At 43.2% G+C, this 17,786-nt stretch overlaps 1 protein-coding gene across 3 annotated transcripts in view; it reads right to left on the bottom strand.

Annotated features, from left to right (window-relative positions):
• The window catches only part of UXS1 (UDP-glucuronate decarboxylase 1), a 96,318-nt gene that overhangs the window by 25,211 nt on the left and 53,321 nt on the right, over positions 1 to 17,786 (bottom strand). For all 3 annotated transcript variants that reach the window (XM_056123071.1, XM_056123081.1, XM_056123089.1), the window contains one exon: positions 2,121 to 2,225. In XM_056123071.1, coding sequence (XP_055979046.1) covers positions 2,121 to 2,225 — 105 coding nt within the window. The remainder of the gene's footprint in view (positions 1 to 2,120; positions 2,226 to 17,786) is intronic.

Genomic DNA, 17,786 nt, shown 5'->3' with positions numbered 1-17,786 from the left:
AGCAAAGGACCTGGAGAAAACCTGTGCCAAAGCCACCAACTTCCTGGGTGGATAATGGAGGGGGGACACAGTGCAATATGGGGTCTGCAGGACACCAGCTCCTCCTCTCAAGCCACCCCCAGCACAGGCAAGGCAGGTGGGTGCCCATCATACCAAATGCCACACAGACGCAATGCTGCAGTGGCTCCTGGGAAGGGACCCTTGAGACGCCTTAGAGGAAAGTCTTAACTTTGAGGCCGTGATTTGTTTGCAGGAAGACTTAAGAACACAGAGAACCTACATTCGCACCACCCAGCTTCCCAGGAAAAAAGCTGCAGCATGTTATCACCACACGGGAGTGGTGCGTGCAAAGGGCAGAGACAGGAAGTGGCTGTCACTGCTAGAATCCCTTCCACAATGAAGCTAGGGTCTCTTCTGGATAGCTGAATGTAGCAGAGGTTTGGAGAAGACAGATGCAGGACTCACGGGCTGTGGCATGGGAAAGCCAGACGACACTGCCACAGATGGTTCCACCTGTCTCCAAAGGCCACTTTCAATGTAGGTCTGGCAAGTGTCCCCTCCAGTGCTTGCCCACTGTCATCACCCAAAGGCCCTTTCCCTTTCCATCACAATCCACAGTGCAAGGCACTTTCTCCTTCCATTGTAATCTACAGGTGCAATCTCACTCACGGTTCAAACTAAGCCCAAGCCACCTCTGCCAACTATGAATCATTGCATCGCTGCCACCTCTCTCAGGCCCTTCCCTTCCCTCTTGGACTCCCCAGTGTTGGTGCCCGGACAACGTCTCCCTTAAGGGACACTAAGTTCTCTGGTTACAGCATGTCAGAGCAGTCCTCATCGAAGGCCCTTCCTCAATGGCTGCAAAAACATCAGGAGCAAGCATGTTCTTTCCAACAGTCCGAGCTCAGGTTTTTTCCTCGCCAAGTTAGGGTGCAGGTACAAAGGGTAATGTGAGGGGATGAAGGTCCGAGTCTAGATGGGAAGGTGCCTCTATCGCATATAGCCCCCTAGAAGCACAGCTCTAGACGGGGACGAGGACAAAGGCGCTATGTGCATCAAATGAATCATATTTTTTCCTGCAGAACTTGAGGCCCCCAAAATGTTTAGTCTGAGAGACTTGAAACGTCCAACCTCCAACTGCCCTTTCCATTCAAATTTAGTGCAAGATTTCCCAAATCCATCTGGAAAATCTAATTTTGTGTTCTGATGATTAAACCCAGCTTCACAAGACAATTTCAAAGCTGGTTCCTTTCTTCCACCGTGCAGCTCATCAACACCCTTGCTCCTTAAGCCCGGGCCAGACTTCAGCAGGGATCTCATTTTCAAGCACTGATCTGTGTGCACTATCCCCGGCATCACACTGAAGGTACGTTTGCAAAAAGACATGAGTTGGCATATTCCTGTTGCATATCCCTGCTGCTCCTCCTTCATCTTTCACTTCTAAGAGGAACAGTGTAGTAGGAACAGCTAGACCCCAGGACTGACAACCCAACAGCCCCACCAAGAAGAGTTCCTCCCACATTGATTCCAGGAGATGCTTCCAGGAGCAACACTGAAACTCCCTGGGTGATCCACACCAACCCACTGCTGCATCTGACATAGAACCTCTTTCCAGCATGGGGACACGCTGGCCCAGTAGCAGAGGGGAGGTGGAGAAAGTCCAGACAGTCTCCTGGAAAAAATGGTTGTCAGTCACTCCACACAACTTAACTAAGATCATACCAGCTCCAATGGTTATTTGCTCCAGGACACTCTTGAAGGCCAATCAAATCATACTGAACAGTAAGAGTGAGGCAGAAAAGAGGGGGATAAAGACCAAGATCAAATAAGTGAAACGGGCTGGAGCAATAGCACAGCAGGAAGGGTGTTTGCCTTGTACGTGGTCAATCCAGGTTCGATTCCCAGCATCCCACATGGTTCCCTGAGCACAGCCAGGAGTAACTCCTGAGTGCATGAGCCAGGAGTAATCCCTGTGCATTGCTGAGTGTAACCCAAAAAGCAAAAAACAAAAACAAAACAAAACAAAAAAACAAAAGCAAATAAAACAAGTTGTAACAGACAGTTTTGCCTATGCATGGAGTGGCCTAGAATCTCCCCACCAGGAGGAAAGGACAACTTACCCAGCATGTTTAATGTCCCAATTGTATTGGTCTTCAGCGTCTTGATAGGGTTGTACATATAGTTCGGAGGAGAGGCGGGAGAGGCCAGATGGTAGATCTGGTCAACTGAGGGAGGCAAAAAGCAACAATGTCATTTCCAAGAAATACTAAACTCCTAAGAAGGAGATAAAATAATAATAAAAAAAAGATGTTCCTGTATCTTTTATTGATACTATAGTTGTTATTGTATTATTCTTCATAAAAATTAACTTACATTTAAAACTAGGAGAACTTTAAACAAAAAATACAAAGTCTAATTAGCTGGAACAAAAAACATATACTGGGCTGGTTATCAAGGACTGCTCACCTCTAATTGGAGTGAGGCTGATTACTAAGCTGAGGTAAAGGTAAAGGTAAAGGTAAAGGCCCTCCCGTTGATCATCGATTTGCTTGAGCGGGCCCAGTAATGTCTCCATTGGAGACTTTGTTGTTACTGTGTTTGGCATATCGAATACTCTCGGTAGCTTGCCGGGCTCTCCTAGAGGGGCGGAGGAATCGAACTCGGGTCGGCCATGTTGGCCGCTTGTAAGGCGAACGCCCTACCGCTGTGCTATCACTCCAGCCCTAAGCTGAGTGTTTTCTGAAATGATCCATCCCAGATAAAGCAATCAAACCAGAAGGAAGACTGATTTTTTTCAGACAGAATTAAGCATGACTGGCTAAAGTAAACAAGGGTATTCATTTGTAAAACAAATCTGACATAAAAGCAAAGTTACAAAAGTCTGAGAAAAAAACAAGTCTCTATTTTTTTTTAAATTCCATACACACAAAATGATCACTGACTTTAAAGTCATGGATGGCAAAGGACAGTCCACACAGCACTTTGGGGCACAGGATAACTTGAACACCACTCACCACTCACACCCCAATTCCCCAGGCCCAGGTATCACCTGCCCCACATAACAGAGGAGTTCGTTGGGTCACAGCTCCTGTGAAGGGACAGTGGTGGGTACACATGTATGGGAGGAGCTATTTCTCCAGTTACATCTATGCCAGCTACCTCACCTGACCCCAAGGGAAAAAGGATGTGAGGACTGCTGACAACACATCGACGGAAGGGAACCAGACACATGGCTGAAGACACAAACCTTCTCCAGGCAGGAACCTTCCTGGCACGCCGGACCTGGCTTTCCTATCCAGGAACTGCCACTGTCTGGAGCATTAGGAGCTAGATTCCAGAGATGAAAAACCCAAGAGGTGGACCCGAAGATAGTCCTGCTGGTGAATTTTCCACACTGACTTCAGAAAACACTGGACCACCCACATCTACTTGCTGGCCTTGCTCCTGGAAACCTTCTGTCACCTCTAGGGTGGCCTGTCTGTCACCACGGTGTGTCACGGGCCCTGGTCTGTCTCCTGACAGGCTCCCAGCAGTGAGAGTGAGGGGACAGAGATGGTGACTCCACAGGAGAGCACAGTGCAGGGGCTGCAGGAGAGGTTTCACCTGCTTTCCCCTAGAGTATGTGACATAGGAGCACACATACACGTCTAAGATCAGGAAGGCAAAGACGGATGGTACTAGGGAGATGGAGAGCAGAGAAGAGAATCTAGAAATAGTATCCGTGGGAAGCAATTCTAGATCTAAAACAAGTTCATGGCACTGAGGCTAAAGGCGTCTTCAAAGATGAACCACCACTGACCAAGCAAGTGGAAACAAAGATAAACAAATGGGACTATATTAAATTAAGAATTTAATTTTGCGCCTCAAAGGAAATGATGACCAGGATACAGAGACAGTAAATCATTTCTCCCCCTGGAATGGGGAGAAAGGATTTACGCAATGCTCATCTGATAAGGAGTTAATATCAAAGATATATAAGGCACTAGCAGAACTTCACAAAAACAAAACATCCAAGCCCATCAAAAAATGGGGAGAAAGAGATAAACAGAAACTTCCTCAGAGAAGAAATACAAATGGCCAAAAAGCACATGAAAAATGCTCGGCATCACTAATCATCAGGAAGATGCAAATCAAAACAATGAGGTATCATCTCACACCGGAAATTGGCACACATCAAAACAAGAACCAGTGCTATCATGAATGCTGGGAGAAAGATACTCTCATCCACTGTTGGGGGAATATCGACCAGTCCAGCCTTTCTGGAAAACAATATGGACATTCCTAAAAAAAAATCTAAGGAATTGAGCTTCCACTTGACCCAGCAACTCCACTTTTTGGAATGTACCCAAAGGGCCATAAAACAAAATGGAGGAAAGACATTAGCTCCCGTATGTTCCTTGCAGCACTATCCACAATAGCCCAAATCTGGGGGAAAAAAAACAACAACCCAAGTGTCTAAGAACAGATGGTTAGATAAAGAAACTACAGTACATATACACAACGGACTATTATTCAACCATAAGAAAGGATAAAGTCATCAAATCTGCTGCTACATGGAGGGATCCAGAGAAAATCATGTGGAGTGAAGTTAGACAGAAGGAGAGAAACCAACACAGAATGATGTCTCTCATATTCAGGATTTAAAGAAACATAATAGTGGAATAACAAATACCCCAAGGCAATGGAAATGAAGAACACAGAAACTGGTATTCAGTAGGAAATATGCCATATTTGAGGGGGTTAGGAGATAGGACAAGGAAAGGGGCAAGGCCAATGGTGGAGGAAAGCATTCAACTGGGAGGAGGAGGTGGTGTTGAAATGTAGTAAAGTGTTATGTAACAAAATTCTGTAAGTAACAGTACTGTAAACCATGGTGCAAACACACACATACACACACATACACACACACACACACACACACACACACACAGCCTCTCATAGGACTGGTGGAAAGGCAAATGGGGTGGGACGGAAAAGGACACCTGAAGGAACTGGGATTGGTGCTGGAACACAGAACGCCTGAAAACTCATAACTAACTTTGCAATTTCACAGTGACTGAAAAAAAAGGTAAATTGGGCCTGAAGCGGTAGCAGCGCTTGCCTTGCACATGGCTGACCTGGGTTCAAACCCTGGCATCCCATATGGTCCTCCAAGTACCACCAGTTGTAATTCCTGAGTGCAGAGTCAAGAGTGACCTCTGAGCACTGCTGGGTGTGACCCCAAAACAAAGAGCAACAAAAAATATAAATTTATTTTAAAAAAGGAAAATTTATACAATTAGAAAAATGAAACAGGTTCGTGGAGGTTAGTCTTTCCTACAACAGAATCAAGGTACAGGAACAAGAGTACAAAAAATAATGTGTGAAAAACAGTCTGATCTTCTAGATACCTTTTGGGGAGTCACTCGTCATGCCGTTTTCAGATTTGTGGCCATACCCAACAGTGCCCAGGGGTCATTCCTTAGTTAGGGGTCATGGCTTAGTTCAGTGTGTGTGTGTGTGTGTGTGTGTGTGTGTGTGTGTCCCCTCCTCCGTCTGCCTGGATTAGTTGTGTGTGTGTGTCTGTGTTCCCATCGTCTGTCTGTATTAGGGGTATGTGAGTGGGGTGTTGGAAGGATCACGAGGTGCTGGGAATTGAACCCAGGCAAAGCATTGCCTCCATGATCTCTCTGGCTCGAGGCATTTTGGTTTGCCAAGATTATTTCAATAAATTTCCTGTGAGAAAATTTTTGGAAGTCATACTATTTTCAATATAATGCCAAAGCAATACATGCCCTACCAGAATCAACAACTTTTTTTTCCACAACAACAAAATAATTTTGTTTTTCTTGTAATTTCCTTTTTATAAGAAACAATAAAAAAAATCCTAAATTCGTATAGAATCTCAAGGGACCCCGAAAAGGCAGAACAATTCTGAAAAAGAAAAACAAAATTGGAAGGTTCACATCTACTGATTTTAAAAAATGTCACAAAGCTCCAGCAATCAAAAGTCTAGTACTGGCACAAAGATAAAATCTACTGATGAAGTGTTAAAACAACACAAAGATTTCAGAAATAAGTTGTGGTATATGAGCCAATCATCTTCAGAAAAGGTACCAAATCACACAGCAGAGAAAGCAAAGTTTCTTTAACAAATGGTGTGGTGGAAATTGACTAACTACATGAAATAGAATGGGATTGGAACTCATCTAACATCATACCAAAACTGTATCAAATAGATTAAATACCTAAACGTGGGATGTAAAATGATATACACTAGAAGAAAACAAAAGGTAAAGATCGTGTGACATTGGACCTGGCAAAGATTTCTTGATTATGACAGCAAGTAGCAAAAGTTAAAATTAACAAATGGGACTACATTAAACACTATTAAAGAAAAAAATGCAAAAAGGAAACAAAGAATGAGAAAAAAAAACTGTAAATCATGTATGTGATAAGCGGGTAAGATCCTGTAAAGAACACCTACAAATCAATAACCAAAAAATCAAATAGTCTGATTTAAAAAAATGTCAAACTCTCTTTAAGAAACATTCTCCCAATATGAAATACAGATGGCCAATAAGACATCACTAAAAATCAGAGAAATTTAAATTAAAACCACAATAAGGTATTGTCTTATACCAAGTGAAGGGATCTATAAAACAAAACAAAACAAAAATACATTTTGGGGAGAATATGGGGAAAATGGAATCCTTATACATGTTTCAAAATAAAATTGCTTACAGGATTAGGAATCTCAGTTCCACGTAGACTCAAAAGAAAGCTGAGTTTTTATTGTTGCGTTTGGTTGGTTGGTTTTGGGGCCACACCCAGTGATGTTCAGTGCTCACTCCTGGATCTGGGCTCCGGGGGACCATGTGGGATGTTGGGGATTGAAAGCTGGTTAGCTTTGTGCCAGGCAAATGCCCTGTACTCTATACTATCCCTCAAGCCCCAGAAAGCAGAATCTTGAAGAGACAAGTTCAGATTCCAATTAGGACTGTCTGCAATCACCATAAGATGAAAGAACTCCAAGTGCCCATTAATGGATGAACAAACACACATGATGGAACAGGCTAAAAAGGAAGAAAACTCTGTCAAGTGCTAAATATGGATAAATGTTGAGGACATGAGGTAGAACAAACCATTCACAAAAAGAAAGGTACTAGGACTGCACTTAAAGGAAGTACCTAGAATAGTCAAAGTGATAGAAATAGATGAGTGCTCCTTTATAGAATATTTTAAACTGCATGACTGAGGGCCTTTTTTTTTTCTGTACTGAGGGTGAACTCTGTTGCCCTGTTCTACTTTTCCTTATTTCAGATCAGGTTAGTTAGCTGACTTTGGTGTTCCACCCTTACTGGGATAGGAACCAAGAGTTACCATCATTAATATTGAAAGAAGCACACACTTACAGAGGCAAAGAGGCTGTTGTTCAGAGTATTGACTTTCCAAGGATTCTCAGGTTCTTCTTAAGTAGGGTGCACCAACATCACTACTTAAATAAACCTCACAAAGTAGTTTGTAAAACCTGCCTTTGCCTTTCCAGGTCAGATAAATGGGGAGAGCAGTTGGGCTAAGCGCTTAGTAGTTTGATGGACAGACGTCTAGCAGATTTTTTTTTTTTTTGCTTTTTGGGTCACACCTGGCAATGCACAGGGGTTACTCCTGGCTCTGCACTCAGGAGTTACTCCTGGCAGTACTCAGGGGACCATATGGGATGCTGGGAATCGAACCCGGGTTGGCCACGTGCAAGGCAAATGCCCTGCTGGCTGTGCTATCTCTCTAGCCCCTAGAAGATTTGTTTTTAATCTCAAATTTCCTGGCCTGCCTACACATTTGAATGCATGGGACCCACCCAGGATCTGCCTTAGTAGGTACCTCCTTGGCTGTGGGGTCTGCCTCTCTTGCAGAGATTCAAGCTGTGTGTCTGTCAGAAGGAAGAAAGGGCTTAGTGCTTGTGCTCCACCCAGGAGCTAATCAGAAGAGCTCAGTGACAAACATATGTATGGAGCGAGAGACAAGGCCAAGTTAAGTTGCTGTGAACTCACTGGACAGTCGCTGGTTAGCAGTAAGAGTGATTCTTTCTGACCAGCCACAGCAGAAAGTCTTCTCACACTGACTGAACGGAGAAAGCCCATATGTCAATGGGTGAGGAGATGGGTTAGAGTTCATGTCTCTATGTGATGCCAGGAACACACACAGGCTTTGCAAAACAGCTCCACCTGTATGTGCAGAAGTTCTGGGACTTAGAAATCAGGTGGGGAGCAAGAAAGGAGCTGGTTCTGGTGTCCTGTTCAGTAGGGTTTTCCATGCTGAAGATCTGACCAGGTTGAATTTTGAAGCTTGCACAGTCCTGCTATGAGCAGCACATTGGGAGTGGGGTGAGGTAGAGGATGTTGTGGGGGGGCAGGGTGAGGTATGGAAGCAGGAAGGGTGGCAGCTGATGTCTTAGGTCCCATGTGCAAAAATTAATGCAGGCTCAGCCTTGAACAGAGAGCAGTGCCACAGGATGGTGGGACTGAGGGAGAGCCTTCCTGCAGTTTGCCCAAGAGTGGTTTTCTTTGCTTTTTTAATTTTAGCTGTCTGTCAATCAAACATTTTTAGAGGCTGGACAGCAGCCACAGAATTTTCTTCATTTTTAATCAATTCTGTCAATGCATTTGCATATGGACAGGCTATAACAGTCTTTTAAAGAATTTTTTTTCCCTTCAAGAATGATTCTCAAAAACAAAAACAAAAAACCAAGTAAAATTCAAAAGAAATAAAATTAAAAAATGATTCAGTAGCCAAAGCCTAAATGCTTTAATTTTCTTTTTGCTTTTATTATTTTTTGTCCACACTTGGTGGTACTCAGGATTTATTTCTGGCTCTGAGCTCAGGGATCACTCCTGTGGGCTTGGGGAACCACATGGGATGCTAGGATCAAACTTGGGTTGACCAGGTGCAAGGCAAAGGCCCTACCCATTGTACTATCACTCTGTCTTTGCCTTACTCTTAATGGTGAGTTTTCAAATGTGTCATGTATGGTATCTGTGAGTTTCAGCTGAAGCTTCTACATCAAGATATTAGGGTCTGGCCATGAGCCATTCAGAGACAAGTAGCTTGATTTGAAGTCTTAAGTGGGATCTGGAGGGAGCTGCATGGGCTGGAGAACATGCAGGCCACCTCAAGGCCTCTCTAGCTCCACCGGATTTATCTCAGCTAGTCCCTAATGGTGCTGGGGAACACTCTCTCACCTCACCTCAACCACCCCAAAAGAGAATTTTGAATGTTGTGCACATTTAGGAGCCTTATATCTCTCTATGATCCCAGCATTGGGGAAAAAAAAAATTATTCATGTCGGCTTTCAGCCTTGAAGTTAAGGAAATAGGTTTCACTTCTTTCCACTAATGCCCATATGCTTGTATTCTTCTTGTTTTGTTTGTTTAATCATTTTAACAATATTTAAGTTCAATATTTAAGTTCAGTGGTGATATGTATATTTACAAAGTTGCAGGTCTCCACCACTATGTAATCTTGCAAAACAAAGGCTCTTTACTCAAAGAACAATCCCACATAAAAAAATAAAAATAAAAAAATCTAAGGGGCCCAAGTGATAATACAGTGGGGAAGGGTGCTTGTTTTGCATACGGCCAACCTGGGATTGATTCTTGGGACCCCATATGGTCCCTGAGCCCACTGAAACTGATTCCTGAGCATAGAGCCAGGAATAAGCCCTCAACACTGCCAGGTGTACACTCCACTCCCCCAACCTCACAAAAAATCTGAGTCCCGAACTCAGAGAGGCACAACAAGAAGATAGAAAGGCGGGTTTGTGAGCTTGCTGGATGCAGAAAAATCTGCAGCACAAAATCATGTCTCATTTTCAAGGGCCATGAGCTTCAGTAACAGCTGGGAAACGAAGTAAAAAAAAAAAAAACCCTAACTAATGATGAAGGAAGAGAAAGACATATAGTAGATCAAGTTATTTCCTTTACATTCCTATGATTTCCCTCAGACTCAGAAGAGCACCCTTGAGGCAGGCACATTATTTTCTGTATTCTTTTAAATTATTTTTTATTGAATTACATATTCGATATGCCAAACTCAGTAACAAGTCTCACAATGGAGATGTTACTGGGCCCGCTTGAGTAAATGGATGAACAGCGGGAGGACAGTTCTACAGTGCTACTATGAGATAGAGTTTCAAAGCTTTCATGATTGAGTTTCAGTCATACAACTATCGACTCCCATCCCTCCACCAGTGTACATTCTCCACCACCAAAGTCACCAATGTTCCCAGTATCCCTACAGCCACCTCCACCTCACCCCACCCCTGCCTTTACTGCAGGCAATTTTCTTTTAACTCTCACTCTCTCTCTAATATTTTGGGCATACAGGCACATTATTTTCATGTTAGGAAAAGATCGGGCATGAAACTGGGTAGCTTAGGCCTGCTGTGCTCTCCTGTGAATTTTGAAACGCCAACAAACCTAACCACAGAGAAATTTCCCGTAAGTTTCTACAATGAATTTCAATGCATTTAAAATTTACATTAGTGATTTATGTATAAGTAAACGTCTATACATAAATGAGTGAAAGATTGAAAGATGACCAAATGCTAGGATAATACAAAATTGTTGTCTAGAATCCAGCCGAACAAAATCAACAATTATCTCCTACCAAAGGGGAAATTCAGACTACACACACACACACACACACACACAAAACAAACACACACACACCCCTCAAAACAGGTTTCTACCTTCCAACTGATTTTTATTGTGTGTGTGTATGTGTGTGTGTGTTTATGGGGAGGAGGGATGTGATTTCAAGCAGTGCTGAGAAGGTCCACAAGTCCCAATGGTGATTCTTAGGTAACCAGCACCAAAGTTCAATGAAAAGGCCTTAGGATGCAGTGTTGCTTGGGTCCTGTGATGCTAGGGATATCAGGAGCCAACCCAGCAGTGCACAGGGGCCTCCAGTGCTGTACTTGGAGATACTCAGAAGACCATCTGAAGTCAACCCCACAATGGGTACATGCTAAGGTGCATCCTAAATGGCTCTGCTCTCACCTGGTCCTGATTTTTGTTTAGTGACAGTCCTAGCTTAGCATGTGGCAAAGCACCGAGCTGCACGGCTATCTTCCTCTGAACTACAGTGTGCACCTTCAAACTGAATGAAGCCTTTGGAAAAATGAAGTTAACAAATGAAGGTTTGGGTCTTTCAGGGAACCTGCAAGGTTATTCTGCACAAAGAGTAACACGCTATCACTGGTCACATAGCTCTCTCTTCCCACAGGCCAAGGTCTCAATACTGCAGGAGACATCACTACCTTGTAGCGTGGACTAACCTCTGTTGACCAATAGCAGCACTCAGGGTAAAAAGTAAGATTTAAATAGTGACAGAACTTTATCAACTGCAAGCACCAAAATTATACCTGGAACTAAGGATTTCACATGAAACAACACAGACTTGATGCAAATAGAAGACCACCTCAGCCAGATGTCTGGCCTGGGTTGAGAGCCAAAGCTGTCGATCACTGTCACTGCTATTGCTTGTCAAGTCCCTGCCCCTCAAATCAGCTCCAAGCACCAATGGGGCTCATGTGATGCCAGCACTTGACGAAGCATCAACAGATCCCAGACATCATTGCAGGAATCCTCTCGGTACCTGAGCAAAACTGAGAAGGCACAGATATCATACTCCCTAGGCTTTTACAAATGTAGCACACACTGAGAGTGAGAAAGAAATCTCTACAGTCAACAAAAACAGTCGGATAAGACACACTTCTCAAATGCCTATGCAAATGGGTCCAGTGAGCCTGGCAAATACTGCTTATCACCTTCCTAAGGCCTTGTCTGGGAGTGAAGGCGATCTCTCCCCATGCCTTCCTCTCTCAGTCTCTAGGTACCTGTCCCATGACCGGGCCTGGCTGGCAAAAGATTCTGTATTTGGATATGAGGCAGAAGGAAGAAAGATTTCCCCCACATACAAAAGCAAATGGGTGATCTCACCCAGTGTTGAAAAAACTGAATAGTCAAGGATCAGAATAGTGTTGAGGAGAGTCTTGTTCACTAGTTGTTGGTTTTTGCAGTGTCTGCTTGTGTTTCCTGGACAGGGAAGCCCAGGGCCTTGGTGACAGTTTTCTGCCCTTTTCTACTCCTTACATAAATGTTGGTCTAAAGATTCCTGTTTATAAAATCTTGGAAGCGTATAAAATGACATGCCATAGCCATGCCAATGGACCCTGCGCCAGGCTGTTTTATTCTGGGCAACTGGAGGGGGGAGGGCAGGTGAGGCCCCTCCTTGCCCCAAAAGACCCCAGTCCCGGCAGCCATACACTACCAGAACACAACCTCCGTCATGCTCATGGCTGCTCTTCACATGCTCGGGCCAAGCCTCACCCACACGCAAACCTCCAGAAAACCCAAGTACGCAGGACTTTGTGACTGAGAATTCTGGGTTCAACGGGACTGGGAACAGAGATCTTCTCCCCATATCCCCATCTCTGGCAACTCAGTGGTCACGTTCATAAGTCACCTCTGGCTGGCGCCAGATAATCTCATCATCAGCCACCATCCAGATCGAATGTCCTATCCTGGAAGGGAGCATAACAAGACACTCGCCATAACCATGTTACCAGACCCCGTGCCAAGCTGTTTCTCTCAGGGCGCCCCAAAGAGGGGTGGGTGAGACCCATCCCCACCCCAAGGGACCCAGAGCTGGAAGTCAAAAACCTCCAGAACTCAACCACCACCATGCCTATGGCCACTCTCCACATGCTTGGGCAGAGTCTCACCCATGAGTAAACCTATTTTTGGACCACGCGGCCGCATGACACTTCTTACAACACATCCTACCCATACTCCAAGAGTACCGCACAATATTTGATATGGTTTTCAAAGTGGGTGGCAACCAATCTTAGAGGGAAATATATAAAAGCACACAAGGCTCAAACTTTAATAACATGTTACTAATCTCTTATAGACGGGCTTAATGCCTCATAGGTGAAATTCAACAATCTTCACACACTTTCCTTGTGTAAAGACGTCTAGGACTTTACACCACCAATATACCAAGAGTATCACACCACATTTGATTGGGATTAAAGTAGAAGCAACAAATCTTAGGGGAAAAATATTTATACAGATACAGATATAAGCACATAAGGCTCAACCTTTAGCAACATGTTACTAATCTCCTATAGAAGGGCTTAATGCCTCCTGGGTGAAATTCAACAATCTTCACACACTTTCCTCTAAGAAATCTTTTTTTGTCTCATTTTTAGTGGATTATTTATAATAAGCAATACAAAATAAATTATTTTGGTTCTGCTTTGGCGGCAGATTTTGGGGGTTAGAATGGAAACATGGTTGTAGAAAGGTGTAATGGTGGTAGAATTGGTGTTCGAATATTAAATGTAATCAAATACTGTGAACACTTTATAAAAATAAGATTCCTCTTTATGCAAGATAGGGGACAAGTAAACTGGAACAGCTTTCAGGTGAGGACACATGCATCAGGAGAGTAGACTTGTAAAACAATTAGTTGCTTAACTGTAAATACTCCCTGTCACATTTAAGCAAGTTAATGATGACCCAGATCATTAGCTTGCTTGAGAGTGACAGGAGTAGTTATAGATCCCAAAACACAGGAATAACGAAACTCTATTACATATGGAGAAGAAATGTGAATATAATAATGTGAAGAAAAAGGTCTTTGCAAAGAAATCTGGCATAACCAGATAACAAAAACAGGTAGTGCATGATTAAAAAAACAAAAAAACACCTGGATAAAAAGCAGGAAAAATATAAGATGAAAAGCATTATCACTTAATCACTTAACTTCCCGTTAGTCGTCGATTTGCTCGAGCGGGCGCCAGTAACATCTCCATTTGTCCCTGTCGCGTGCTAGTGTAGCCCAATGGCATCTGTTCGTTCTGGGAACATGAAGAGCCTCAAACCGATCGTTCATGATCTTGATGAAGAAGTCTGACCATCTGGTAGGTGGGCGGCCACGCGGTTTTTTGACATCCCGTGGAATCCAGTCGGTAACAGCTCTAGTCCAGCGGTCATCTTTAAATCTCATTACGTGACCAGCCCATCTGATTTTTGACACCTTGGCAAATGAGACAGCGTCCCTGATTCTTGATCATCGACGGATGTCAGAACTCCGGATTCTTTCTCTCATTTGAGTGAAACGTGATATTCCAAGCATAGCTCTTTCTATTCTTTGGGAGACCTGAATAGCGTTCTCATCCTGTTTCCATAGGGCCCAGGTCTCTGAGGCATATGTTAATGCAGGAAGAACAGTGGAATCAAAGAGATGTGCCCGGAGCCGGAGGTTCTTCATCCTCTTAGCTATTTCTTCGACGTTCTTGAAGGCATTCCAAGCCACTCTCTTCCTCCTGTGCAGCTCGGGCGCCAGGTCATTTGTCATGTTGACCTCTTGTCCTAGGTACACATAGCTGTTGCATTCGGAGATGGTCGTTCTCTTGAGAGCAAATGGGGCATCAGGAATGAGGCTGTTTCTCATAAACATTGTCTTCGTAAGATTCAGCTGTAGTCCTACCTTTCCACACTCACGGTCAAAGTCGGCCAGCATTTGTGCCGCTTGGCTGATGTTTGGTGTTATTAAAACAATGTCATCAGCAAAGCGGAGGTGGTGTAGTTGCCGACCATCTATCTTCACTCCCATTCCTTCCCATTCCAGTCGTCGCATGATGTTCTCGAGGGTGGCACTGAAGAGTTTCGGTGAAATGGTATCACCCTGCCGAACTCCTCTCTTGACATCAACGATCACTTCTTTGTAGAATGGTGAGATCCTGGTAGTGAATCCGCAATACAGCTCACAGAGGATCTTGATATATTGGGCTTGAATGCCCTGATTGGCTAGGGCTTCAATGACCGCTTCTGTCTCAACAGAATCAAAGGCCTTCTTTAAATCAATGAATGTTAAACAGAGCGGCATCTTGAACTCCCGAGAAACCTCAATGAGTTTGGTTATTGTGTGGATATGGTCGATGGTGCTGAATCCTTTGCGGAACCCGGCTTGCTCGCATGGTTGTCCTTCATCTAGTGTTCTGCCAATCCTATTTAGGATGACTCGAGTGAACAACGTGTAGATGACAGACAATGGGCAGATCGGGCGATAGTTGCCAATGTCATGGATGTCTCCCTTCTTGAACAGTAGTATGGTCCTGCTGGTTTTCCATTGGGATGGAACCTTGCATTCAGACAGGTAGCGTGTGAAGAGCCGAGCCAGTGTATTGATGAGTACTGACGGCAGGTTCTTCAGGTGTTCAGGTCTGACCTTGTCTGGGCCAGATGCTGTTCATTTCTTTACTGACCAAATGGCGTGTCGGATTTCGGAAGGGAGAACATTGGGAACGACATATCCATCCTGTGGGATTTGGTATGTCGGCAAGTGGACATGGCTATCGAAGAGATTGAGTAGAAGTCATGGATAATCTTCTCCATTGCCGTTCTGGAGGATGTGATGGATCCATCAGGACGTCGGAGGGCAGTCATCTTGGTCTTGCAGTTGGCAAAGGACAGGCGGGCGTTACGAATACTTTTCCCAGTTTCTGCTGCATCTACCAGCACTTCTGCTCTTCTCTCTTTGAGGATCTTGATCACATCTCTGCACTGCTTTGCGAGCTCGGACGTTAGCTTGCGGTTGCCTGAGGCATGCGCCAAACCAAGATGGCGAATTAGCTCAAGAGTTTTCAAAGACAGGCTTTTTTTGTGGCTATCTCTCTCTTGGCGTTCCTCGCACATTCATGGAGGTGCTGAACCAGTCGATCTCTCTACAAAAAAATACGCTAATCTCTCTACAAAAAAAGTAAAGCTAAGAGCATTTTTTTTACATTAATAGATCACACATTGAAACTTCATATGAATATACAAAAAAAAAAAAATTCTTCTTTTGTTTCTTGTTTTGGGCCCTGAGCAGCGCTCAAGGGTTACTCCTGGCTTTACACTAAGAAACTACTCCAGTCAATACTCAGGGTAGTCATATGGATGCGAGGAACAGAACTTGCAAATGCCCTCCCTGCTTCCTCTGGTCCCAAAACTTCTCTTTGAATTATAAAAGTTTTCCATCTCCATTGCCTTTTAAACATTTTTTTTTAAATTGAAAAAAGTCTCATCAGTGGAAATAAGCAGAGGTTAACATAAAGGAACTTGGATTGATGGATTACAGACAATTTTTTACTTTATTTTTGCTATTTCCAAAATTTCTTTTACATACATATTTTATAGTCATCAAGAAAGACTTCCATTGAAAAGGGGAAAATTTCATTCTCCTAAATCTTTATCAAATTCATAAACAAAGAAACACTATCTCAATTGGGAAATTCCACAAAATATTTCTGAGCATACAAATTCTTGATGAACACTTGCTATTTAGAAGCATATTGATTAATCCCCAGATCTTGCAATTTTTTATTGATATATTTCTATTTACCTTAATTTTTATCTTTGATAATCACCCATATTAGATTTTAGTGCTTTAGCATTAAATCTCTGTATGTATAATTGCTACCAGAGTACAAACAAAAAAGGCCCTTCCCCAACTCCTCACAGCTCTCCTTTCCCTTGGAAGTCACCAGGCTTTGCACTGGGTCTCTAAGTTAGTTGTTTCTTGCCAGTTCCACTAGTATTCAAAAAAGTACAAACATAGACCAGAACTGCTTTATCCAGTCATCTCTTCATGTCTATTTGATCTAATTCCACATGTTGGTTACTGTGAATAATGCTTCCATGAACAAGGAATGTAAATATCCTTTTGTATTAAATGCACTGAGTCATACAAAGTTTTCACCTTTAATTTGGGTTTGGGGACTATACCTGGCGTTGATCAGGACTTACACCTAGCTCTGTGCTCAGCAATCACTACTGGAGGGGCTCCAGAGAAGACTACCCCTGGGTCAGTTGCATGCATGGCAAATGCCCACCACACTGTACCATCTCTCTCCAGTCCTGGGACTTCTATTTTTACACGTGAAGGATATTGTTTTCCCCTATCAGTTATACTAATTTACATTCCTCATCACTATAGCAGGGTACCTTTTTCTCCACCCTTTACCAATAGTTATTAATAATCCTTTTGATATCAGCCAGAGTGAGGTGCTATTTCACTGTGGTATTAATTTGCATTTCTGTAATGTGACAATGAACAGTTTTCATTTGTCTGTGGCCCATTGCATGCATTCTTTGGAGAAGAGTGTCTATTCAGGTTCTTTGCCTATACCTGTCTTATTTTTCCTTTACTTACTTTTCCTTTTTTATTTTTTTACTGTAGAGTTGTGTGAGGTCCCTATCTATTTTGAATACTGTCAAATATGGTTTATAAATATCATCTCCCAATTGCTAGGTTACGTGTAGGTATGTATGTATCTCCGAATGTGTAAAATGTCTAAACAGATTTTAATTTAATGTAGTCCTATTTGCTCCTTATTTTTATTTCCATTGCAAATAGAATTAAGACTTGGGGATACAGCTCATGTGAGGTTCCAACCACTGTTGGAACTGTTTTCTTGTTCTTTTTTTTTGGTTTTGAGTGACTGAACTTTCATCATCTGCAAGTGATGGTTCTTCACTACCTTCTCATCCCATCCCCCCACCTCCCAATTGATTGAAAGGCTTTCTTTTCTTTATTTCATAGACTTTGCTCCTTTAATGTAGATTAGATGTCCAAATCAGTGTGGGTTTATTTCTAGGCTCTTTATCCTATTGCACTAATCTATGTCTGCTCTTGTCCAAGTGCCACAGTTCTCACAGCTCTGCTTTGCAAAAACCCTTGGAGGCACGATGTCTCCA

Source organism: Sorex fumeus, unplaced genomic scaffold, assembly GCF_029834395.1.
Source record: "Sorex fumeus unplaced genomic scaffold, SorFum_2.1 ptg000006l, whole genome shotgun sequence".
Taxonomy (NCBI): domain Eukaryota; kingdom Metazoa; phylum Chordata; class Mammalia; order Eulipotyphla; family Soricidae; genus Sorex; species Sorex fumeus.
This window is presented reverse-complemented; position numbering and strand designations above follow the sequence as displayed.